Source organism: Solea senegalensis, linkage group LG20 (genome assembly GCF_019176455.1).
Source record: "Solea senegalensis isolate Sse05_10M linkage group LG20, IFAPA_SoseM_1, whole genome shotgun sequence".
Taxonomy (NCBI): domain Eukaryota; kingdom Metazoa; phylum Chordata; class Actinopteri; order Pleuronectiformes; family Soleidae; genus Solea; species Solea senegalensis.
In genome coordinates, this window is record NC_058039.1 from 13,433,619 (window position 1) to 13,452,912 (window position 19,294).

The 19,294-nt window shown below is 39.3% G+C and overlaps 1 protein-coding gene across 8 annotated transcripts in view; it reads right to left on the minus strand.

The window, feature by feature from the left end:
- The window catches only part of LOC122786194, a 33,850-nt gene that overhangs the window by 14,348 nt on the left and 208 nt on the right, over positions 1-19,294 (minus strand). For 5 of the 8 annotated variants that reach the window (XM_044052314.1, XM_044052313.1, XM_044052312.1 and 2 more), the window contains exons 2-21: positions 15,300-15,413; positions 14,172-14,331; positions 13,841-14,033; positions 13,247-13,285; positions 10,677-12,447; positions 10,495-10,584; positions 9,849-9,934; positions 7,898-9,770; positions 7,666-7,755; positions 7,101-7,535; positions 6,568-6,635; positions 6,158-6,286; positions 5,245-5,379; positions 4,645-4,758; positions 4,099-4,259; positions 3,284-3,443; positions 2,993-3,178; positions 2,622-2,778; positions 2,368-2,435; positions 758-981 (exon numbers count right to left, since the gene is read on the minus strand). In XM_044052314.1, coding sequence (XP_043908249.1) covers positions 758-981; positions 2,368-2,435; positions 2,622-2,778; positions 2,993-3,178; positions 3,284-3,443; positions 4,099-4,259; positions 4,645-4,758; positions 5,245-5,379; positions 6,158-6,286; positions 6,568-6,635; positions 7,101-7,535; positions 7,666-7,755; positions 7,898-9,770; positions 9,849-9,934; positions 10,495-10,584; positions 10,677-12,447; positions 13,247-13,285; positions 13,841-14,033; positions 14,172-14,331; positions 15,300-15,408 — 6,248 coding nt within the window. In that variant the 5' untranslated portion in view covers positions 15,409-15,413. Of the gene's footprint in view, positions 1-757; positions 982-2,367; positions 2,436-2,621; positions 2,779-2,992; positions 3,179-3,283; positions 3,444-4,098; positions 4,260-4,644; positions 4,759-5,244; positions 5,380-6,157; positions 6,287-6,567; positions 6,636-7,100; positions 7,536-7,665; positions 7,756-7,897; positions 9,771-9,848; positions 9,935-10,494; positions 10,585-10,676; positions 12,448-13,246; positions 13,286-13,840; positions 14,034-14,171; positions 14,332-15,299; positions 15,414-19,294 lie in introns of those variants that run through there. The other 3 variants (XM_044052315.1, XM_044052317.1, XM_044052319.1) reach the window with 3 other exon arrangements.

A 19,294-nucleotide genomic window follows, 5' to 3' on the forward strand; every position in this document is an offset into this window, starting at 1 on the left:
CAAAAAAGTGACCAGACATGCAAAGACCTCTTTAATGACAGCTCTCCTCTTATGGATCAGGGCTCAAGTTTTAATAACTACTAAAATAAGTTAAAAGGGTCTGTTATATATTTATGGGCCACAGAAAACAATAGGAATCATCTGGAGACATCTTATACACTCTATCTTACACACCCTATCTAAAATAAAGATAAATGCAGGATTACAGAAAAGTGTACAGGTCAATCATGAGAATAAAATTCAGGAGTATAAAAGTATTAATTACCAATTCATTTGTTTAAATTTAAATTAAATCCAACCTTAGTGGATTTAATTTAGGGTGGAGTGGCTCAGTGGTTAAGACCGGTACCCTGTGTGCAAAAGACTTCATGGTCACAAGTTCAACTCCACCCCTGGCAGGTTGTACTCAATTCCCTTGTAAGTTGCTTTGGATAAAAGCGTCTGCTAAATGACATGTAATGTAATGTAATGGATCTGATTTATCAACATCAACATAATGCCTGTAGTTACTAATGGTGGAGTGAGTCATATCTAATTTAGCCCTTTAAAGCTTACTGTATACTTCAATTATCAATGGATTAGGGTTTTGTTTCTGCAACAACCAGAGAACCAGATGATTATCTGTTGATAATCAGATTATCATACATCTGACCAGTATGTAAGTGAGTATATAATAAATAAGTGATAACTGTAAAAAGTTTTAGTTCATTCACATACAACACATTGAAAAACGTGATGTACAATATGCAGGACTTACTGACAGCAGTTGTAGCAGGTTTTGATGCTTTCAGAGAGGCAAATAGTGGAGCAGTAAATGGCTTGCGAGTTCTGCGGCTGGTAAAGTGTTTCTCCTCTCTGCATCCTCTTACCACATTTGGAACACTGAACACATGGGGTTGAAGCACAGAGTCTGGGTGCTACCGCTGCTTGACAGGGTTCATTTTTAATTACACTGGAGTCTGAAGCCACGGTTACCACCTCCTGTGGGACGACACACAGTTAGGATACAGTAACTAGAGTCCGTAACTGGACATGTAGCGGTCATCCCTGTCTTCACCTCCTCTCTCGATCAGATTTTACTTGCTCACTGATGTCGAAAACTTTAGGTTATTAACATAAACCCGGTTCTCTGAGTAATATAAGTGAGATGTCTTACTATGGGATGCACACCCCTGCTGCAGCCCTCAGAAGCAACAATCTCATTACGCCAATCCTGATTGGCCGGTGTGGACGGCACCACGTCATTCAAGATAAATACCTCTTCTCACTCGCCCAAGCAAGAAGGGTTCATCGCACACATACTACTCAGAGAACCGGAGATAAAGTTCTCTTTCATAATATTTCGTTCGATGTCTCACTATGGGATGTGGTAGCTCCCGTATCGCCAACAAGCTTATCAAGTGTCCACCAACCAACAGGGAAAAGTACTCTGAGGACAGAAAAACCACACGTGCCAGGCACGTAGCGGAAACGTCAGCAGAAACGAACAAAAGTGAGAGGCGAGGAGCAACTCATCACAGCACACATGTCCTGAACAGAACTCCCCTGAATAAGGCCCAGGATGCGGCCAAGCACCGAGTCGAGCGCGCCCGCAGGCGGCAGCAAACCCCGACTTGCACATGCCAAAGCAATCGCCTCCACCACCCTGTGGAACAGGCGCTGCTTAGTGACAGGTTTCCACACACGAGGATGTGTCAATCAGGCCCTGCAGGAATGACAAAATCACCCCCACTGGACACTGAAAAGGAACATGGCCACTTTAGTGACACCGACTCCCAAACACTCTCCACTTACAGCTCTACAGAGACTACGTGGAGGAGGCTCGAGCACCCTGTATAGTGGAAATCACACAAGGCGAGAGTCCCACAGCTGACAAGCTGAGCCACTCAGGGGCCAGGCCCACAGCGCCATGAGTGCTACTCTCACCTCCGCCCCGAGAGGTGACGGAGGCTGTGGGCTGCGAAGCTCGGGCCGGAGTGATGAATATGTCCTCCTTGTTGATTGAATGCGAATTAACACATTCCCACTGGTAAAAACACATTTAAACCTGAGATTAAACTTGTTTGTTGACCAGTGGGAATGGAGTATTAGACTATTTTACTTCTTTGCAGTGTTGATAGTTGTTGCAAATAATGAAATTACATACATCTGCTTAGTAGAACGGCTCTGTGATTTATCAAAGTCTCACGATATTCCCGATATAACGATATGAAAAAAGAAAGCTCTGGAGGAGGTGCAGAAGTCTACTTCTCTCTCAGATCACTGGATTTGCATTCTACTGAAAGGCTATTGCAGAATTACTGGTAAGTAAAACAAATAATGTTCTGCCTACCCCAGCTTTAACTATGTTGCATGAAGTATACTCACAGAAGGCACATTTCCTTGTGGTTGGTTTCCATTGTTTATAGTTTGCCACTGAGCAGACTTTTGGTTTTCTGAAGAAGGAAATGGGGGGAAAAATAAAAATGAATGGATTTCCTGCCAATACAGATACTGTAGAGTGGCGGATAAATAACTTAAACAAACTTATTAAGCATCTCACAGTAAATTTAAAACATCTGACCAGATTATCACCAGAGAGTGAGTTGCAGGTGGGATTTAGTGTAAACTCTAATCTCTACCTTGAAGGCAGACTTCAGGAGAAGGTTGCAGTTGATAAGACTGCACACAGGGTTGACTGCAGAAAAGCTCCACCGTTCCGTCACTGTTTTTGAGGTTGACCATATCGAATATGGGTCGAGCACTGTGGCACATGATGCAGATATATGTCTTAGTTTTCTGCAGAAACACAACAATAAAACAGCGTTAGATCAGTGACATCGCAGGTTTGACAGGCTGACTGATTAGTTTTATATGAAGCTTATGAATATACATATATTAGTCATCTTTATTCATCTTATTTGCAGATGCATTTGTATTTGCTAATGATGAAAATGTACGGTATTTGTACACTGTATCTTTCGCTCTGTGTAATTTGTGATTTCTTCAGCACCTCTTTAAATTCTTGCAGACATTTCTCTGTGCAGAGGTTTTTCGTGTCCTCCTCCAGCTTCAGTAGGAGCGGCAGGTTGTAACAGCGACAGCTGCAGTTGTCGCAGAGGTCGCGGCGGTAACTCTCTAAGCAGGGGTAGCTGCAAAACTTGTGAACGGCACCTTTCAGGATTAAATCGCATGTGTTCTTAAAGGAGAGGGAAAAGTAGCCGTGAGTACGACAAGGACATTCCAGCTAAGACATTGCTTGGTTTTCAAAATGGAGCAAAAATTAAGAGCTGCTATTACTTACAATACAGAACTTGTGGCACATGCGGCACAGTGTCTGTGGTTTTCGGTGGAAAGAAATGTTGGACTTGAAATAGCACAGGCAGGACACATTGCAAAAGTCCTTTGTTGTTCCTTTGGTGTCCACTATAGCAATGACAAGCTCCAGAAGTTGAGTTATCTCCCTGACAGAACAGATGATAAACACTTGGTTACATTACTGTTGTACATCTAGGGCCGCAACAACTGATCAGTTATTTATTAATGAACCAATTCTTAATCTTAATTGTCAATTCATTTTAACAATATTGCTGTTAGTCCATCTAGTGGAGTTCTTTCCAAGACTACTTCTATGTAGCTTATACCTCTTTTGTAAATCACTTTGGATAAAAGCGTCTGCTAAATGCTTAAATGTAAATGTAAATAAAGCAATGAATGGTTTAGGCCCAAAATAGATTTTCTGACCTGGTGGCCCACTATGCAGACCTCTAAGGTCATCTGGGTCAGGCTTGCTGTGGCTTTTCATATGTTTTATGCTGCTGCTGTGTAAAGCACTTTGAAATCCAGTGTTGAAATGTACAAATAAACCTGCCTTGCCTTGTTTATTTATTAATTGAGGGTTGTTTTTTTTTTTCAAGAATAGGACTCTATGCTACTATATGACAGTAAACTGATAAAAACATTTATTAATTACAGCCCTAAATACTTCCATCAAAGGATATAATGAAGTCTTATCATCATAAAAATAACTAATAGGCGATACTTTTTTCATTCTACAAAAAGCTACTTCATGCACTCATCCTGGCTTCTGAGAGGAGGTTTTGCTTTTCACCAACTAACTTGTTACAGTGATGGCAGATCTTGGAGCCTGGTTTGTTGATGGGGAACATTTCAAACAGGCAGCCTTTGGAACAGAAGACATCAGAGAATCCCTTCTTCTGGAACGCAGTTTGTCCCTTCATTATGCTCTTCTTGCAACGAGAGCACGTGGCATTCATGGTCTGACAGGGAATAAAATCATTAAATGTAAACAGACTGAATTTATAGCGAGTAACTTTTAAATAAAATAAAAATATATTTTTTTATTCAAACACTGATTATAAACAAAATGTTTCAGTTTTGTATCCTTTTTATCAGAAATAGTCAAATTATCTGAGCCACTACCAAATGAGTTCACACAATTGTGATGAAGCCTCTCAGCTCAGTACAGCAGTGTTTTGAGTCGGATGGAGATAAGAAAGAAGCACTACAAGATTACATTAATAAAGCAAGACGGCTGCTAATATAGCTGAAAATGCCAAGAAAAGTGTATTCTTCATTATTTTTTTAACTCCAAAAACATTCATGAATACATTAGTCACTGCTGAATTCAAGTTGTTTTTTTACCTTTTCAATGTTGGGCTTGTTGTTGACTGCAGATCTCGTAGATGTTTGAGGCAGTTTGTCATCGTTCTGGACAGGTTCACTGTTCACTGGTGACGTCTCACATGTTGACGATAACTGAGAAATGGGGGCAAAGGTCTTTATTTTCTACACCAAAAATATACATAGAAAAACAAAAAGATGTCATAAATCAATGTCCGTTACATTTCTAGGGATGGGTATTTTAAGCAAAAATGCCATTATTCACAAGAATTACTCATTAAATATCTGTTAGTGCTCAGATTAGCATTAGTGCTGCAGGCAAACCTACTACACAAGCTTTTAATTATATTCCTACATCAGATGTAATTTTGTCAGAGGGAAATTTTATATTCCAAGAAAACACACAACAACTAAATCCACACAACTGTGATGACACCTATCAGCATAACACAATTCTCTGTAATTCTCAGTACAGCAGTGTTTTGACTCTCATGTCACCTGGTGACATTCAGACAGTGTGCACAAGAAGTGATCCCTTTCACATCAAGATGGACGGAGGTAAGAAAGAGGTACAGCAACAGCAATGCATTTAAATGCAGAATTCAAGTTTTTTTCCCCTACCTTTTCAATGTTGGGCTTGTTGTTGACAACTGCAGATCTCGTAGATCTTCGATGCGAATTGTCCTCGTTCTGTACAGGCTTACTGTTCACTGGTGACGTCTCACAATGAGATAACTGAGATATAGGGGCCGAGGCCTAAAATATACATAGACAAAACATATAACAACCATGTCATAAATCAATGTTCATTACATTTCTAGGGGAAAAAAATTAATATTCAAAAGAATTATCCATTAATTATTTGTTAGTGTTGCAGCCAAATCTATAACACAGATTTTTTATTATATTCCTACATTAGTCAAAGCTTTGTCAGAGGGAAATCCACCACTCTCCACTCAAAGAAAACCTACAACAACTAAATTCCAGTGCATCAGATCTTGTGAAAGTAGTCCACATGGGTCCATATGGTGTTGAGCTTAGAGGTGTGGCTACAAGATGCATTCAAGAAACCTTGCAATGCAGCCCACTATCAATTTTTCCCAGGGCTGCCACCTTGTGGTAATACATGCACCATAAATTAGGTAGTTATTGGAGTAAAAATAAATGCTTTAATCAAACATTGATAGAACATAGTTCAGTTTTGTATCTTTTTAATCAGAAATAATCAAATTATCTGAGCCACTTCCAAATGAGTTCACACAATTTTGATGAGCACAATGCAATTCTCTGTACTTCTCAGTACATTAGTGTTTTGAATCTGACATTCTGACGCTGTGCACAAGAAGATTAGTTTCATGTCAAGATGGACAGAGGTAAGAAAGAAGCACAACCACAGCACTGCATTAATAACGCAAGGCGGCTGCTAATATAGCTGAAAATGCCAAGAAATGTTTCAGAAGTGTATTCATCATTATTTTCTTAATCCAAAACATGCATTAGTCACTGTTGAATGTAATGTAATGTTTTTTCCTACCATGACATCTGCAGATCTTGTAGATGTTTCACACTGTTTGTCGTCGTTCTGGACAGGCTCACTCGTCACTGAGGACGTCTCACACAGTGACAATAACTCAGAAATGGGGACTGAGGGCTTAAATTTGTCCTAACCACATAACATACATTGAAAGACAAAAACAATCAAAAAACATGAAATGTTGTGGTGTGATATTTAAGACTCAATAAGAAAATCTTATTGATATTAGATTTAGAAGTAAACCCAAAACCTAGTCAATGCAGAACATGTGTAAAGCTTAACAGTCCAGTGAAAGGCAGTTGTTTGAATTAAAATGTGACTTTTCAAATATTTTGTGATTCTATCTTAAATAATATTACAGATATTGTAATAAATAAACAAATCAATGAATCAACACATCAGATACTTACAATGTCTAATTTTGGGAGCACAATCTTGACTTCTTTCATCATTTTTGCTAGTAGTTTGTTCCTCTTTTCTGTACATCATAAAAAAAAAAACATTTTGTTATACGGTTTAAAATGCACTGTCACTGCATGTTATACAGACACTCACAACACCTTTTACTTTTCCCCGGGTGTCAATACTGGTACTGGAAAACAACTACTGTTGTGTGGGTTGTACCAGTAATGAAATGTACTTCAGATGTTCAAGGTCCCATGAGGATGAATTCAGGAGAATTTGCCGACATCCCCCAACATTTCCTCTGCTACAATAAATGACTTTAAACTTATTCATTATATTTTCACCCACTGTTGTTTGTTTCTTCCCTGGATTACAAAAAAACTATCACATATTTCATGAAACTTTGGGAGGGATGGGGTATGAGTGAAGGAAGTACTTTGGTGCAGATCAGATCAGATCAGGATATTCTTCATGATATACATTGATTTGTTGACTTATGACTTATGTTATGAGTCGTGACTGTTGGGCCTTGATTTACCTGCATCTATGGTAGCAAAGGACCTACTGCTGTCCACATCCATGGAGTCAGCCTGTTCCTCTTCTTCCTCTAGATATTCCTCTGAGTCGATGTCCCTGGTCTCTTCCTGGTCTGAGTCAGCGTAGTGGTTGTTAGTTGAATTCTCCTTCTTCTTCCTGCCCCTTTTCTGCTTGCCCCGCTTTGCCGTTTCGTTGGCTGATGACGTTTCAGACACTGCTGGAGATCTACTAGGGTCACCATGTTTTTCCCTTTCTTCATCGGTGTCCAAATCCACGTCAAAGTCTACATTCATGTCCTCATCCTCACAGGAGTACATGTTTCTTGAATCCCTGTTGCTGGGTGATAGCTGTTTCTCGTCACCTTTCACAGGCACGTCCTCTGACCTGTCCTCATCCTCTGAGTTCACATCACTGTTGTTCTTATTGGTCTGCTCAGCTAATGGAAAGACCAAGGGAAGACAGGGTTGTGTGAAAAGAAATCAAAACGTTTCTTTCTCGAATTCTTTTTATTTTGCTTCTGAAAATTGAAGATCAGTAGGATAGTGTGCTGTATGTTTTTTACATACCACTTTGCTCAAATGAACTTTCGGCATCTTCTTCCTCAGAGGCATCACTTTTTTCAGACTCATCCTGCTCCAAATCTGGCTGAAGTTCATCTTCAACAGAAAACAAGACACGTACGTGTCTCAAAAAAGTGATATTTCTCCAGCCAATATTAATATTAAGACATTAATATAATTATTCTATGAGTATCACTGAGTGCACAAGAAGCATTTCAGTACTGAACTCAGCACATACCTGCAAGCACAATGTCCTCAAACGATTTTCCCTCATACTCATCGAGACATCCGTTCTCCATCGCCAAGAGAAGCTCTGATATTTTTGCAATATCATTAGCTGCCTCTGGTGTTTGATAATACTCCTTGTCTGTTGGAATATCACGGCCCAGTTTTTTTGCAAGCAGCTCAAGGTCTTCATTAGAAAGGCACATAATCAGAAAAATTCTCTCAATCTGTTTGCGAAAACCCTTGGACTTAAGGCTCTTTGGGTTCTTTGCCTGGCACCAGTCCACAGCGTTGTTGAAGCTTGACTGCCCGTGGAAAACACTGATCATAATTGCACCAGTTTTTGCAAACAGGAAGGGAGTCCTCTGAGATACACCACAGTTTTCTCTCTTGCTTACAAGCAGAGTTATTGCGTTGAGCAATTCCGGGGTCATCTTCACAGTGACCTTTTTCTCACCATCTTTTGGGCCACATTTGCTAATAACATTGATCTTCACAAAGCGCTTACACAGAACTTGCTCCAACTGTGAGTGGCCTTCAGCAGCCTCCATCTGAGGTTCGTTTTCACTCCTTTCCACAAACGATTTGAGAGTAACTCGTGAAACTTTTCTCACATTTCTGTTTAAGATCAACAGTTGTGCAAAGGACACTTTGAGAAGGGAATTGTAGACTGGTGAGCTTTCATACATTTGCAAAGTCTGGAGTGCCGACCCCATCGTCTTCTCCATGTACTGGTACAAAAGCTGCACATCCTGTATGAATGGTCTGGTTGGTACGCTGTTCACAATTGATTTCTCTCGAATACGTTGGCACCATTCCTCAGTGACCATCTTAATAAATGCATCAGCATTTTGTACTTTCTCTGCCTCAGCCTCCTCCCACAAAGCCATTGCATATTTTATTTCACCAACTTTCTTGAGTAAAGATCTGAATTTTGGCAGAGATTTTGGTTTCCCCGTTTCCCAACCAATCATCTCTTTGACAGCTTCGTGAACTTTGCTGAAGTTGTCAGGTTTGATGGCGTCATCAAAGGAACTGATGGACTTTTTCCTAAACTCCAATAGTAGCCTTCCTGTGAGCCTCACCATTTGTCTGATGTGGCTAACTGATGGTTTTGTGCTGTTGCAGAAACACTGCGCCAGCTGAAGCACACAGGGATCACTCCAAACTGCAGCTGTAATCTCATCTTTCTTCATGGTTTTTAAAATGTTCCTCACATCCGCTGGCAATTTCTTTGGATCTGTTGTCATTGTTGGAACTGAAATTAAAATGCTGGTGCTGACAACATTTGTAGCTTTTAAGGCTTTCTTTGAAGCACACTTTTTATAATGTAGCCATATTGTTTTGCGACAATACATGACTTTACAATATAAACAGGTTGCAAATGTTTCGGCAGAGATGGCCTTTCCTTTGCTTTGTCTCACTTTAAGCTCCCCGCTCCGATTCTTCAAAACCTCTTGGTTATGTTTGAAATTCCCCTTGTTTCGCAACACTGCTATCTGCTTTTTTCGTTCCTTGGACTTGCGACGTAATGCAAACACTTCAGCGATTTCAGGCACATCTTTTCTGTGGGTCTTAAGATGACGGGAAATCTTGGACTGAGCTTTCCCGCAAATGTAACAAAAGTTTTTTCTGGAGTTGGAGAGCGTTTTGGGCTCTCCGTCAGACCAGTCATCAGAGTTGTAATTTGCCTCATTCTCCTGCTGGACAGATGAATCACAATGAATTGGTAACACAGAGTTACTCTCTGTAGGTGACTCTAACAGTGGGGTTTCCAAATCATTCTGGATACACTGGTTTTCACTGGTAAAACTTGCTTGCTCGTCAGAGAAATCATCATAGCATGATCCTGACCGACTAGAAACCTCCTCCACCGATGCCTCAACCTGGAATTATGAACAGTGAGATCACAAAAGCAACACCCATACCATTAACCTGGTCCTCAATCATCTTTTAAAACCCACCCATTCATCCTCCGAGGAAGATGTAGGAGCATTTAGGTCCATTTGTAATGTGTCCATCATCTCACTGTCTTGCTCTTCCATATCATCTGGAAAGTTATACAACAATACAAAATATTTAAGTTTCGAGGATGCCATCACACAAATTTCTGTTTTAAACTAGATAGTTGTTTACATCCACCAACACAAAACAGATAAAGTGGCCTTAGTTTTATTATTAAAATAGCTCGCACATGAAAGGCTGTGTTGTAAGATGATATTTTGTGACTGTGGTAAAATAGTGAAATCCCATCGGTAAAAAAGAATACACAATAACATCAAATTATTTTGCCTATTGTTATAGCTATGTATTTGTATAATTTATAATGGATGCTGTGGGGAACTGTAAGAGCAAAAACCAAATCACACAATGACAGTCACTTCTAAATTTCCCTCTTCTTCTTACAGCAATGTGTTGAATTTTGATGTAATTTCAGCTCAGGATTGATATTTGCCCTTACTCAGTCTGTATTAATATTTACTAAATATCTTTTTTGAGTGAAACAATGCGGTTGCAGTAATATGATGTGCGTCATAACCTTTTATGTCGTGGGCCAAGGCAAAAATATTATATTATTACTGATGAATTACAACACTATATTTTTTTTACCTTCTTGCTGTTGTGAAACATCCAATTCTTCAGTGTTCTCTTCAAGACTTTCGTTTGGCTCAGCCAGCTCCAAATCTGACTCCAATTCATCTAAAATAATAAGCAAAATAAGGAGTATTTAGATTTATTAGTTCCTACTGAGCAAGAACTGACAAAGGGGACATATGAGAGTGGACACGTACCCTGAATCTCTATTTCATCCAGTGAGTTTCCTTTGTATCTTTCAAGAGAGCCCTTCTCCATCGCCAGGAGTAGTTTTGCAATTTTTGCCAGCTCCACAGCTCCTTTAGGCAAACGGTAGTAGCCCCTGTCAGTCCGGATGTCGTGACCCAACAGCTTTGCCAGATGATCCAGCTCATCATTCTCAAGGTTAAGAATCTGAAATATTCTTGCAACATGCTTCTGGAGACTCGCCAACTTGAGATGCTGAGGCTTCTTTGCATTACACAGCTGTAAAAAAGTCCTGACGCACTCCCGATCAGAGTAGAGGCTTGACACAGAATTGTCAGGCTTTGCAAACAGGAAAGGATTATCCATGTGTACGCCACAGGTGCTCCTCTTGTCCACAAGCAGCGTTATTGCACTGACGAGTCCAGACGTCAACAAGACGGCAACGTTTTGGTTGGTCTTGCTGTGAATGTTAATTCTGATGAAGTTTTTGGACAACACTTGGTCAGTGTCCTCCCTCTCCTGGAATGATTTCAGTGTCATACTTGAAACCTCAGGTGCACGCTTGTTTAGGACGCTCACCTGTGCAAGAGTCACTCTGCAGAGTGAGTTGTAGACCTGTGGCATGTCGAGCACCTTCAGGCTGGCGATGGCAGAGGCCGAAGCACTTTCCAGGTGCCTGTATAAAGCCTGCACATCATGTGTGAACGGTATTGTAGAGGGACTGTCTCCTTTTTGTTCACTCGCTCTTTGGGGCAGTAGTTCCGTCCATTCCTTTTTACACAGCGCCATGAACTTTTTTGCGCTCGCCACCATCTTCTCGTTGTCATCATTTGCACTGAGAACAATGCCGCATATATTCATGAGTGAACGCACCAGATTCACAGCAAGACTTGGTTTGCTGTAGCTCTTCTTTTCGTTATCAAAACCAGCCAGGATTTCGACAGTCTTGACAACTTTGTAGAAGTTTTTGGGTTTGATAGCGTCTTCATATCTAAAAACTGACTTATCGTGCAGTGCCAACAATAGTCTCCCCATATCTCTTAGCTTCTGCTGAACGTAAACCTGTCTTTCTTTACAAGTTCCGTATTTTTGGATCAGATATTGAGCCAGATCTACAAGAAGATTGTCATTTTGAATTACCAAGGCGATGCCATCTTGAGTCATACCAACAAGCATCCTCCACAGAGTAGACTCACTCGAGGCTGTCAACTTGCTCGCTGTTCCAGTGTTTGAAGATTTCCTAAAAGCACATTTGACGACATGACACCACAGTTTTGCAGCATTAAACAGGCCTTTGCAATGAAGACAGGGTGCATATTTGTCCAGATTTACCTTACGATTTAGCCGTCTTCCAATTTTTAACCTCCCGCTGTTATTTCTCACCACTTTTTGATTATGTATGAAATTTCCTTGGTTTCTTAATTTGGCAAGTGCCAGTTTTTGCTCCTTGGAACCTTTAGGCAATGCAAGAACTTTGGCTATTTCTGGCTCTTCCTCGGCATGTCGTGCAAGATGACGAATAACTTTAATCACACCTTTGCCACAAACAAAACAAAAATTTTTTTGACCCACAGTTAGTTTTTCGGACTCGTCCTCATTTTCACTGGGTACAAAGTCTTCATCTGTGCTGCCATCATCAGCATCTGAAGAAAACTTATCTGTCTCTTCCTCGTTCAAGGATCCTGTTGTCTCCTGAGAATAATTAAAAGGTCTGTCTCGGAGTTTATGCCGCTGGCTTGGTCCAGGATCAGGAAGCTCATCATCCACGCAGGATCCCTCAGGCTGGAGACACAAACATGAAAATGTATAATCCACCAAAGGTTTAAGCATAAGTTACATAAATGACATGCTTCAAACTAATGCCAATAATCGATTAAAGCCAATTGAAGGCAACATTTACTCTGTCATCCTTTGACCGGTTCTCTATTGTTTTTCAAGGTAGTTGTTCCAAGGAGATATTAATGTTGGCAGGCCAGTTTTGGCCCACAGGCCACCAATTGCTGACCACTCAAGTAGAAGTACTTTTTTCATAATTTTCTATTATTTGATTGTGACCATGTGGATTTAGAAGGAAAAATGTCACAGGAAGGACAATAAGTAGTTTTCAGAGTTTCTGTCTAACAGAGTTCAGCAAAGATTGTTGAATTAATCTCCAGGGCTGAGTATTAATGTTCGCAGGCCAGGTTTGGTCCACAGGCCACCAGTTGCTGACCACTGTCCTGATTTTGAGACCAGGGTTCTGTGGGTACATATGTTGTATTTACCCTGCTGTATAATCTGGGACCAATGATGTTGCACAATGGAGAAAAATCGCAAGATCTTAACTGCCCAAAACCTTTGCACATTACATGTAACCTTCATTTCTTCAGTTAATCTTACTGAGTTCAAGACTTATGAGATAAATCAGGTTTTTCTGAAGTGCTTGTAGAGTAAGTTACCAGTTTGAGATTATTTGTGAACTTTGGATGTCCATCTGTATGTATCAGTAATACTGCAGAAATAGTAAAGAGGCCAGAAAAGAAACTTCTACTACATGCACAGTTAATGAGAGCCTAAAAATATACTGTATTTATTTACATACCCCTTCATTCCATGATGTACTTGATCGAAAGTGGGATGCCTGATGAATTAAAAGCCAATAAAATCATTATTAAATTATAGAATCAATACAGTTCAAATAGAACAGTAAAACAAACAGTACAATTTACAATTTTCCTGCTCCTCCATTGACACACACTTACCTCATCCTTAAAAGAATTAAATTCATTGGTTTAATTTAATTTCCCAAATGTGGTCTTTGGCTGAGAAGAGCCAGAACTAGAGGGGGTAGTACAGCAAATCATTGGCTAAGATAGATGAGTCACATCTGTTCTACAGAAATACAGCAGAGGATTCAATTTCATAAAATATTTTCAGCTCTTTTACGTGTATGTTCTTTATGTATGTGTATAAAACTGAAAAACTCAGATATTAAGCCCCTCTGAGTATATTTCATGGGTAAATCACTCACTTTTGAAAAGTATCCATTGCTCTCAGTGACACATGTATATGACTATATTTGTTTCTTAATTTAATTAATAAGCTTGGTTTGTTCTGAATTTTATATCATTTGACCTAGACTGGCACTCTACATTTTAAATTTTAAATTTTACCAAAATAAATAAATAATACCTACCTTTGAGCGCCACAGATAAGGGGAATCTCCGTAGTTATATGTTATTTCTTCCCCTATCGCTATTTGCCTCAGTGCGAACAGACACAAGTGTGGCTCCCCTTCAAAGACAACTTTCCTCATCTCACAGTTGGGACTTGTGTCATCATCATTCACAAGTCGTCCGAGGGAACCATCTTCTTTTGATGCATCGATGCTGCAAGAAAAATACTCTTCATGAAACTTCCAACTATTTCATTTTACATATAATGTATATAACCTAACAGAATTGGTCAGTTGGTGTAATAACATGTGAAAATTTTAAATAATGACAAAAAGAAAGCAGATAACTTACCACCACTTTTCCCCATTCCATAAATACTTGTACAAAAAACTGCTCAGTTTATCATCACGTTTTCTCTTGAGCCTTGTGTCTTTATGACTAAATATGTTCCCACGATATTCAACGACAAAAGAGGAGGGCTTGATGGTTCTGAGGGTGAAGACTCCTCTCCCTAAAAAAAAGCAAAATAAAAAAAAACTTTATTATTGTTATTAGCCTAGTAAATAATTAAAATGTATGTTGAACAGAAACAGAACTTTCCCTATACCATCCTTTCCTTTTTCTGTTCTTATAAAAACATTTTCCATAAACACAGCACAGTCTAAAGAAATGTTTTCATACACACCCAGCATGACTCTAAATGCCAGGCCTGTAACACTATAACATTGCTGCCACTGAGATACACCTAAAGTTAATGTTCAAACTGTCTCTTTATTTAGGTATTATTTGTTTTACATTACAATGTAAACTACCACAGAAACAGAAATAGAATGAACCAAGCCAGGGTGACTAGGAAATGAAACTTTACATACACAAGGTGAAAAGACCAAAGATATAAAGTGATGATATTAATTCAGCTATGCTATTGGAGAAATGAGTGCATCCATCCTGATGACATTCGGAGCAATAGCCTATAAAAAAACACAGTGAATCGCAAAGTCATTTGACCCAGGAGGGAAGGCCGATTTAAGATAAGATAAGATAGTCCTTTATTTGTCCCACAGTGGGGAAATTTACACTGTTACAGCAGCAAGACAGTAAAGATAAAGATAATAAATGATAAACATGCATTACCAAAAACGAAAATTACAATATACAAAGATATTAACACTTAGACTATTAAAAAATAGTTAAAGTAGAATGTAGAATGTACATTATAGACAGCAGAATATACACAGTATGGACTTGATATTTACAGCATAAATAGTATATTGCACTTGTGTACAGAATTGTGTACAGCAGTGTTTGTTGTACAGTCTAACAGCTGCAGGAAGGAACGACCTGCGATAACGCTCCTTCAGACATTTAGGATGTTTCAGTATTACGGGTTACGGGTATTACCACACTAGCCCATGGTCAAGTAATCCAGAAGTCCATTTTAAATTAATATTAGAAAATAATAATAGCAATAACACCAACCTTTAAATGAGTCTATGAACCTATCTTCCAGGAAGTATTTGTCTGTGCAGGCATGTATGTGCACCAAGGCATCTTCCTCTGGAGAGAGACTTTTTTTCTGATTTTCCATGGCAGCTGTGGATTTGAACATGAGATATGCAGTCACACATTATCTTTGTAAATACTGTATATGGTGCACAATGTGTTTAACCATAAATATTTAACCACATACTGACTATTAAAGCAAATTCCTGTACAGTAAAACACTACACTTACAATTATGTGCAATAAATAATACAGTAGTTGAGCCAATGCCAACTGTAAAAAAAAACGTGGCTCCATTCATCACCAACCTATTAATCGATTATTAATTAATTGATTTACCTCTAATAAAAACGTTTTAAATATGCCAAAATTGGCTTACAATAGACACTTATTTAAAAAGTATATTGTCATTAAAGAGTATATCGTCAGAGCACTAGTAGACATTTAAATTTTAATGTTTCCTTACTCAATGTATACAGAACTAAACAAATGAGTCCACACATGGGCATAAATAAGGGGAAATTAATGCTGAAACTAGTATCTCAATGCTAACAACAACACCCGGCTGTTGTCCCTGTTATTGATATGGTCTTAAATACTTCATATTTAATGACTTTTGTTGAAATTTTGTCATATCTGACTGATGTTTACTCTACATGCTTACGAGGATGCTAATAGTCTAGACGGATTTCAGAAAAAAGGCCTTTTATAAGAAGTAAGGAGCATTTATGGGTACAAGTCGGGAACCGGCCTACCTTACATATTTCAAGGGTGCTGAGTCCAAAAAAACCGGTACCCGGGTGAAATTTTGAGGTTTTGACCTTCTAATTTGCATATTAAAATGGCCGCCAAATTGCCCATCTTGCACAGTTATTGGACCATTTCCTCCTAGTTTTTTTTGTAAGTAGGCAATCAAGATGAGGAAATTAAGTTTCTAGATCGATAGTCAAGGGTCAAACAAGGATATAGTGGAGGCTCAGTGTCTTTTTTATGTATATATATATGCAAAATACCAACTTTTAAGGAGAAATTAAGCATTATTTGTGTCATTTTTTAAGGCCGACATAAATATTAAATAAAAGTTACTCTGAAATTTTCCCTGTTGATATGACATATGATGTACACCATATTATATGATAACAAAGAAAAAAATCCATTGCAAGTTGTCTGAGATTTCATGGTTTTTTTTGTTTTTTTTTTTGCAAATTAAGCATTTGTTCTCTAAATTCTAAGACGGGAAAAACCCAGGTGAATAGGGAAAAATATTCAAAAAGAGACCACCATGAAACGTACCAAGTTGAATATTTAGATCAGTACATAGCATGGTCCACAATGAAGCTACCAAATCCCGTGAAAAGAGAGACAACAGAGACGAAATGGCATTGGTTTTAGTCTTCAAAGGGTTCAAGGTGTTTGATTCAGTCTCCTCAGGCTCATTGCAAAATCTCGCCACGAAAGACGTTGCCACAGAGGCTATCCAAAGCTCATTACTTTCTGCCAAAGACCTAGGACAAGAAAAAGTGAATTCATTCATTGAGAAAAGGATGATTGTTCCTGAGGACAAAGATAAACCAGAGGTCCCAATCCATGCAACCCTACATAAGAGCAAAGCTAAAACATTTGCATCTCTGTATGAAGTGGCCAAAAATCCTAAAATCAAAGACAACAGAACTGTCATAAAGGCTGACCGAAACATTCTCAAACGCCTTGTTACGGCCTATGAGGCAGGTCGTCCAGTTGACTTACCAGCTGTCCTAAAACACGAGCTTCTGCCAGTTCCCATATCCCTTGCTGAAATGAATGGGACACTTCGCACTGGAAACAAGTCTGTATTAGTAAATAAGTTAACTGAAGACATAGTCTGTCCTGAGGCTATTGAACTTCCCGACATGTCATCTTGTCTCATCATAGATGGACAGGCACTTGTGGTTGCCCTTGGAAAGCCAGACAAAGCAGTAACATTTGGGGATCTGGCCGACACATTTGTCAGAGCAGTGTTGAAAGCAGGATGTTACTATTAAAGGATAGACGTTGTGTTTGACAGATACAGAGAAGAGACCATCAAGGGGGCTACCAGGACACGACGCACAAAAGCAGCTCAACCAATCAGACGACTTGTTGAGGGTCGTGATGTGCCTCTTCCAAAAAACTGGACCAATTTCCTGTCCCTCCCTGACAACAAAGCTGATCTTGCCAATCTACTCTCTGAAGAACTATGTGCTCAGGCACCGGATGATAAAGAGATAGTAGTTGCTGGTGGGTTCAGAGACGAAGAGACGGAGGTTAGGTCATCAAAAGCAACAACCAACCTGACTCATCTGAGAGCCACACACGAAGAGGCAGATACCCGATTGGTATTACATGCAGTGCACTGCCAGTCAGACACAGTAGTCGTGTCATCTAGAGACACTGATGTACTTGTGATTCTCGTTTCCCATTTCCCACACGTAGCATGTAAAAAACTCTGGCTGTTGTCTGGTACCACAAGGAAGCCACAATATATACCAATTGATGCTGTTTTTAACAAACTGCCAAATGATTCAGCACCAAGCCTTGTAGCATTTCATGCACTAACTGGTTGTGATACCACATCATACATTGCAAGTCACACCAAAAGTACATCATGGAAAGTCTGGAAAATGCACCATCAATTGCTCAGCAACCTCGGAATTGGTGATCTCACGGAGGAGACTCAAAGATCTTCAGAGGCTTTTGTCTGCAGAATATATGATGTGCATAAAACAGACTCTGTTGATGCAGCAAGGCATATACTTTTCTCCAGGACAGGTAAACCAGAAGCAATGCCGCCTACAAGCGATGCGCTCCACTTCCATCTGCTGAGAGTACACTACCAGGCAATGGCTTGGAGAAATGCTCACTATGCCACACCTGAGCTTCCTTCACCCTTGGACATGGGATGGAAAGATGGTGATTCAGGACTACAGCCCATTCTTATGTCACAGAACCCAATACCTGAAAGTTGCCTGGAAATGATCAGGTGTGCCTGTAAAAAACAATGCACAACACGCCAGTGCAAATGCCGAAAATCGGGGCTGTTATGCACTGCAATGTGTACATGTCAGAGTGATGACCAATGTCCTTGTTTAAATGTGGAGTTGTAGTCCTCAAGCATACCAAGGCAATGGGTAACCAAAGAACTTGGAAAAGGACTGCAGAAAGAAATACTAATCAAAATGAAATTCCAAAGACAAATGGCACACAAGCAAACTAGAAAGGTATAAAAACAATTTACCAAAACAAGTGACCTATGGAACTTACTGAAGAAGACAGATGAAAGCAAAGCAATTCAGCTAGAAACATGAAAGAAAATATACAGAAACAAGATGTGATCTGTAGAACTGTTCAAGGGAAGTTTCATGGTTTTTTTTTCCCTATTCACTTGGGTTTTTCGATGTTTGAATTAAGAGCATTATGCTTTGTTTGCATAAAAAAATAAATTCTCAGACAACTTGCAATGGTGTTTTTCTTAGTTATTATGTAATATGGAATACATCACATATCATATATACACTGGGAACATTTAAGAGTGATATTGACTGAATATTTATGTCGGCCTTAAAAAATGACACAAATAATGCTTAATTTCACCTTAAAAGTTGGTATTTTGCATATATATATACATAAAAAAGGCACTGAGCCTCCACTATATCCTTGCTCTGACCCCAGACTATAGATCTAGACACTTAATTCATCATCTTTGATTGCCTACTTACAAAAAAACTTGGGGAAAATGGTCCAACGACTGAGCAAGATAGGCAGTTTGGCGGCCATTTTGATATGCAAATTAGAAGGTCAAAAACTCAAAATTTCGCTCGGGTACCGGTTTTTTTGGAATCAGCACCCTTGAAATATGTAAAGTAGGCCGGTTCCCAACTTGTACCCATAAATGCTCCTTACATTCACTTTTTGGGTACATCCCGTCTAGTCTATAAGTACATGCTCCACTAATT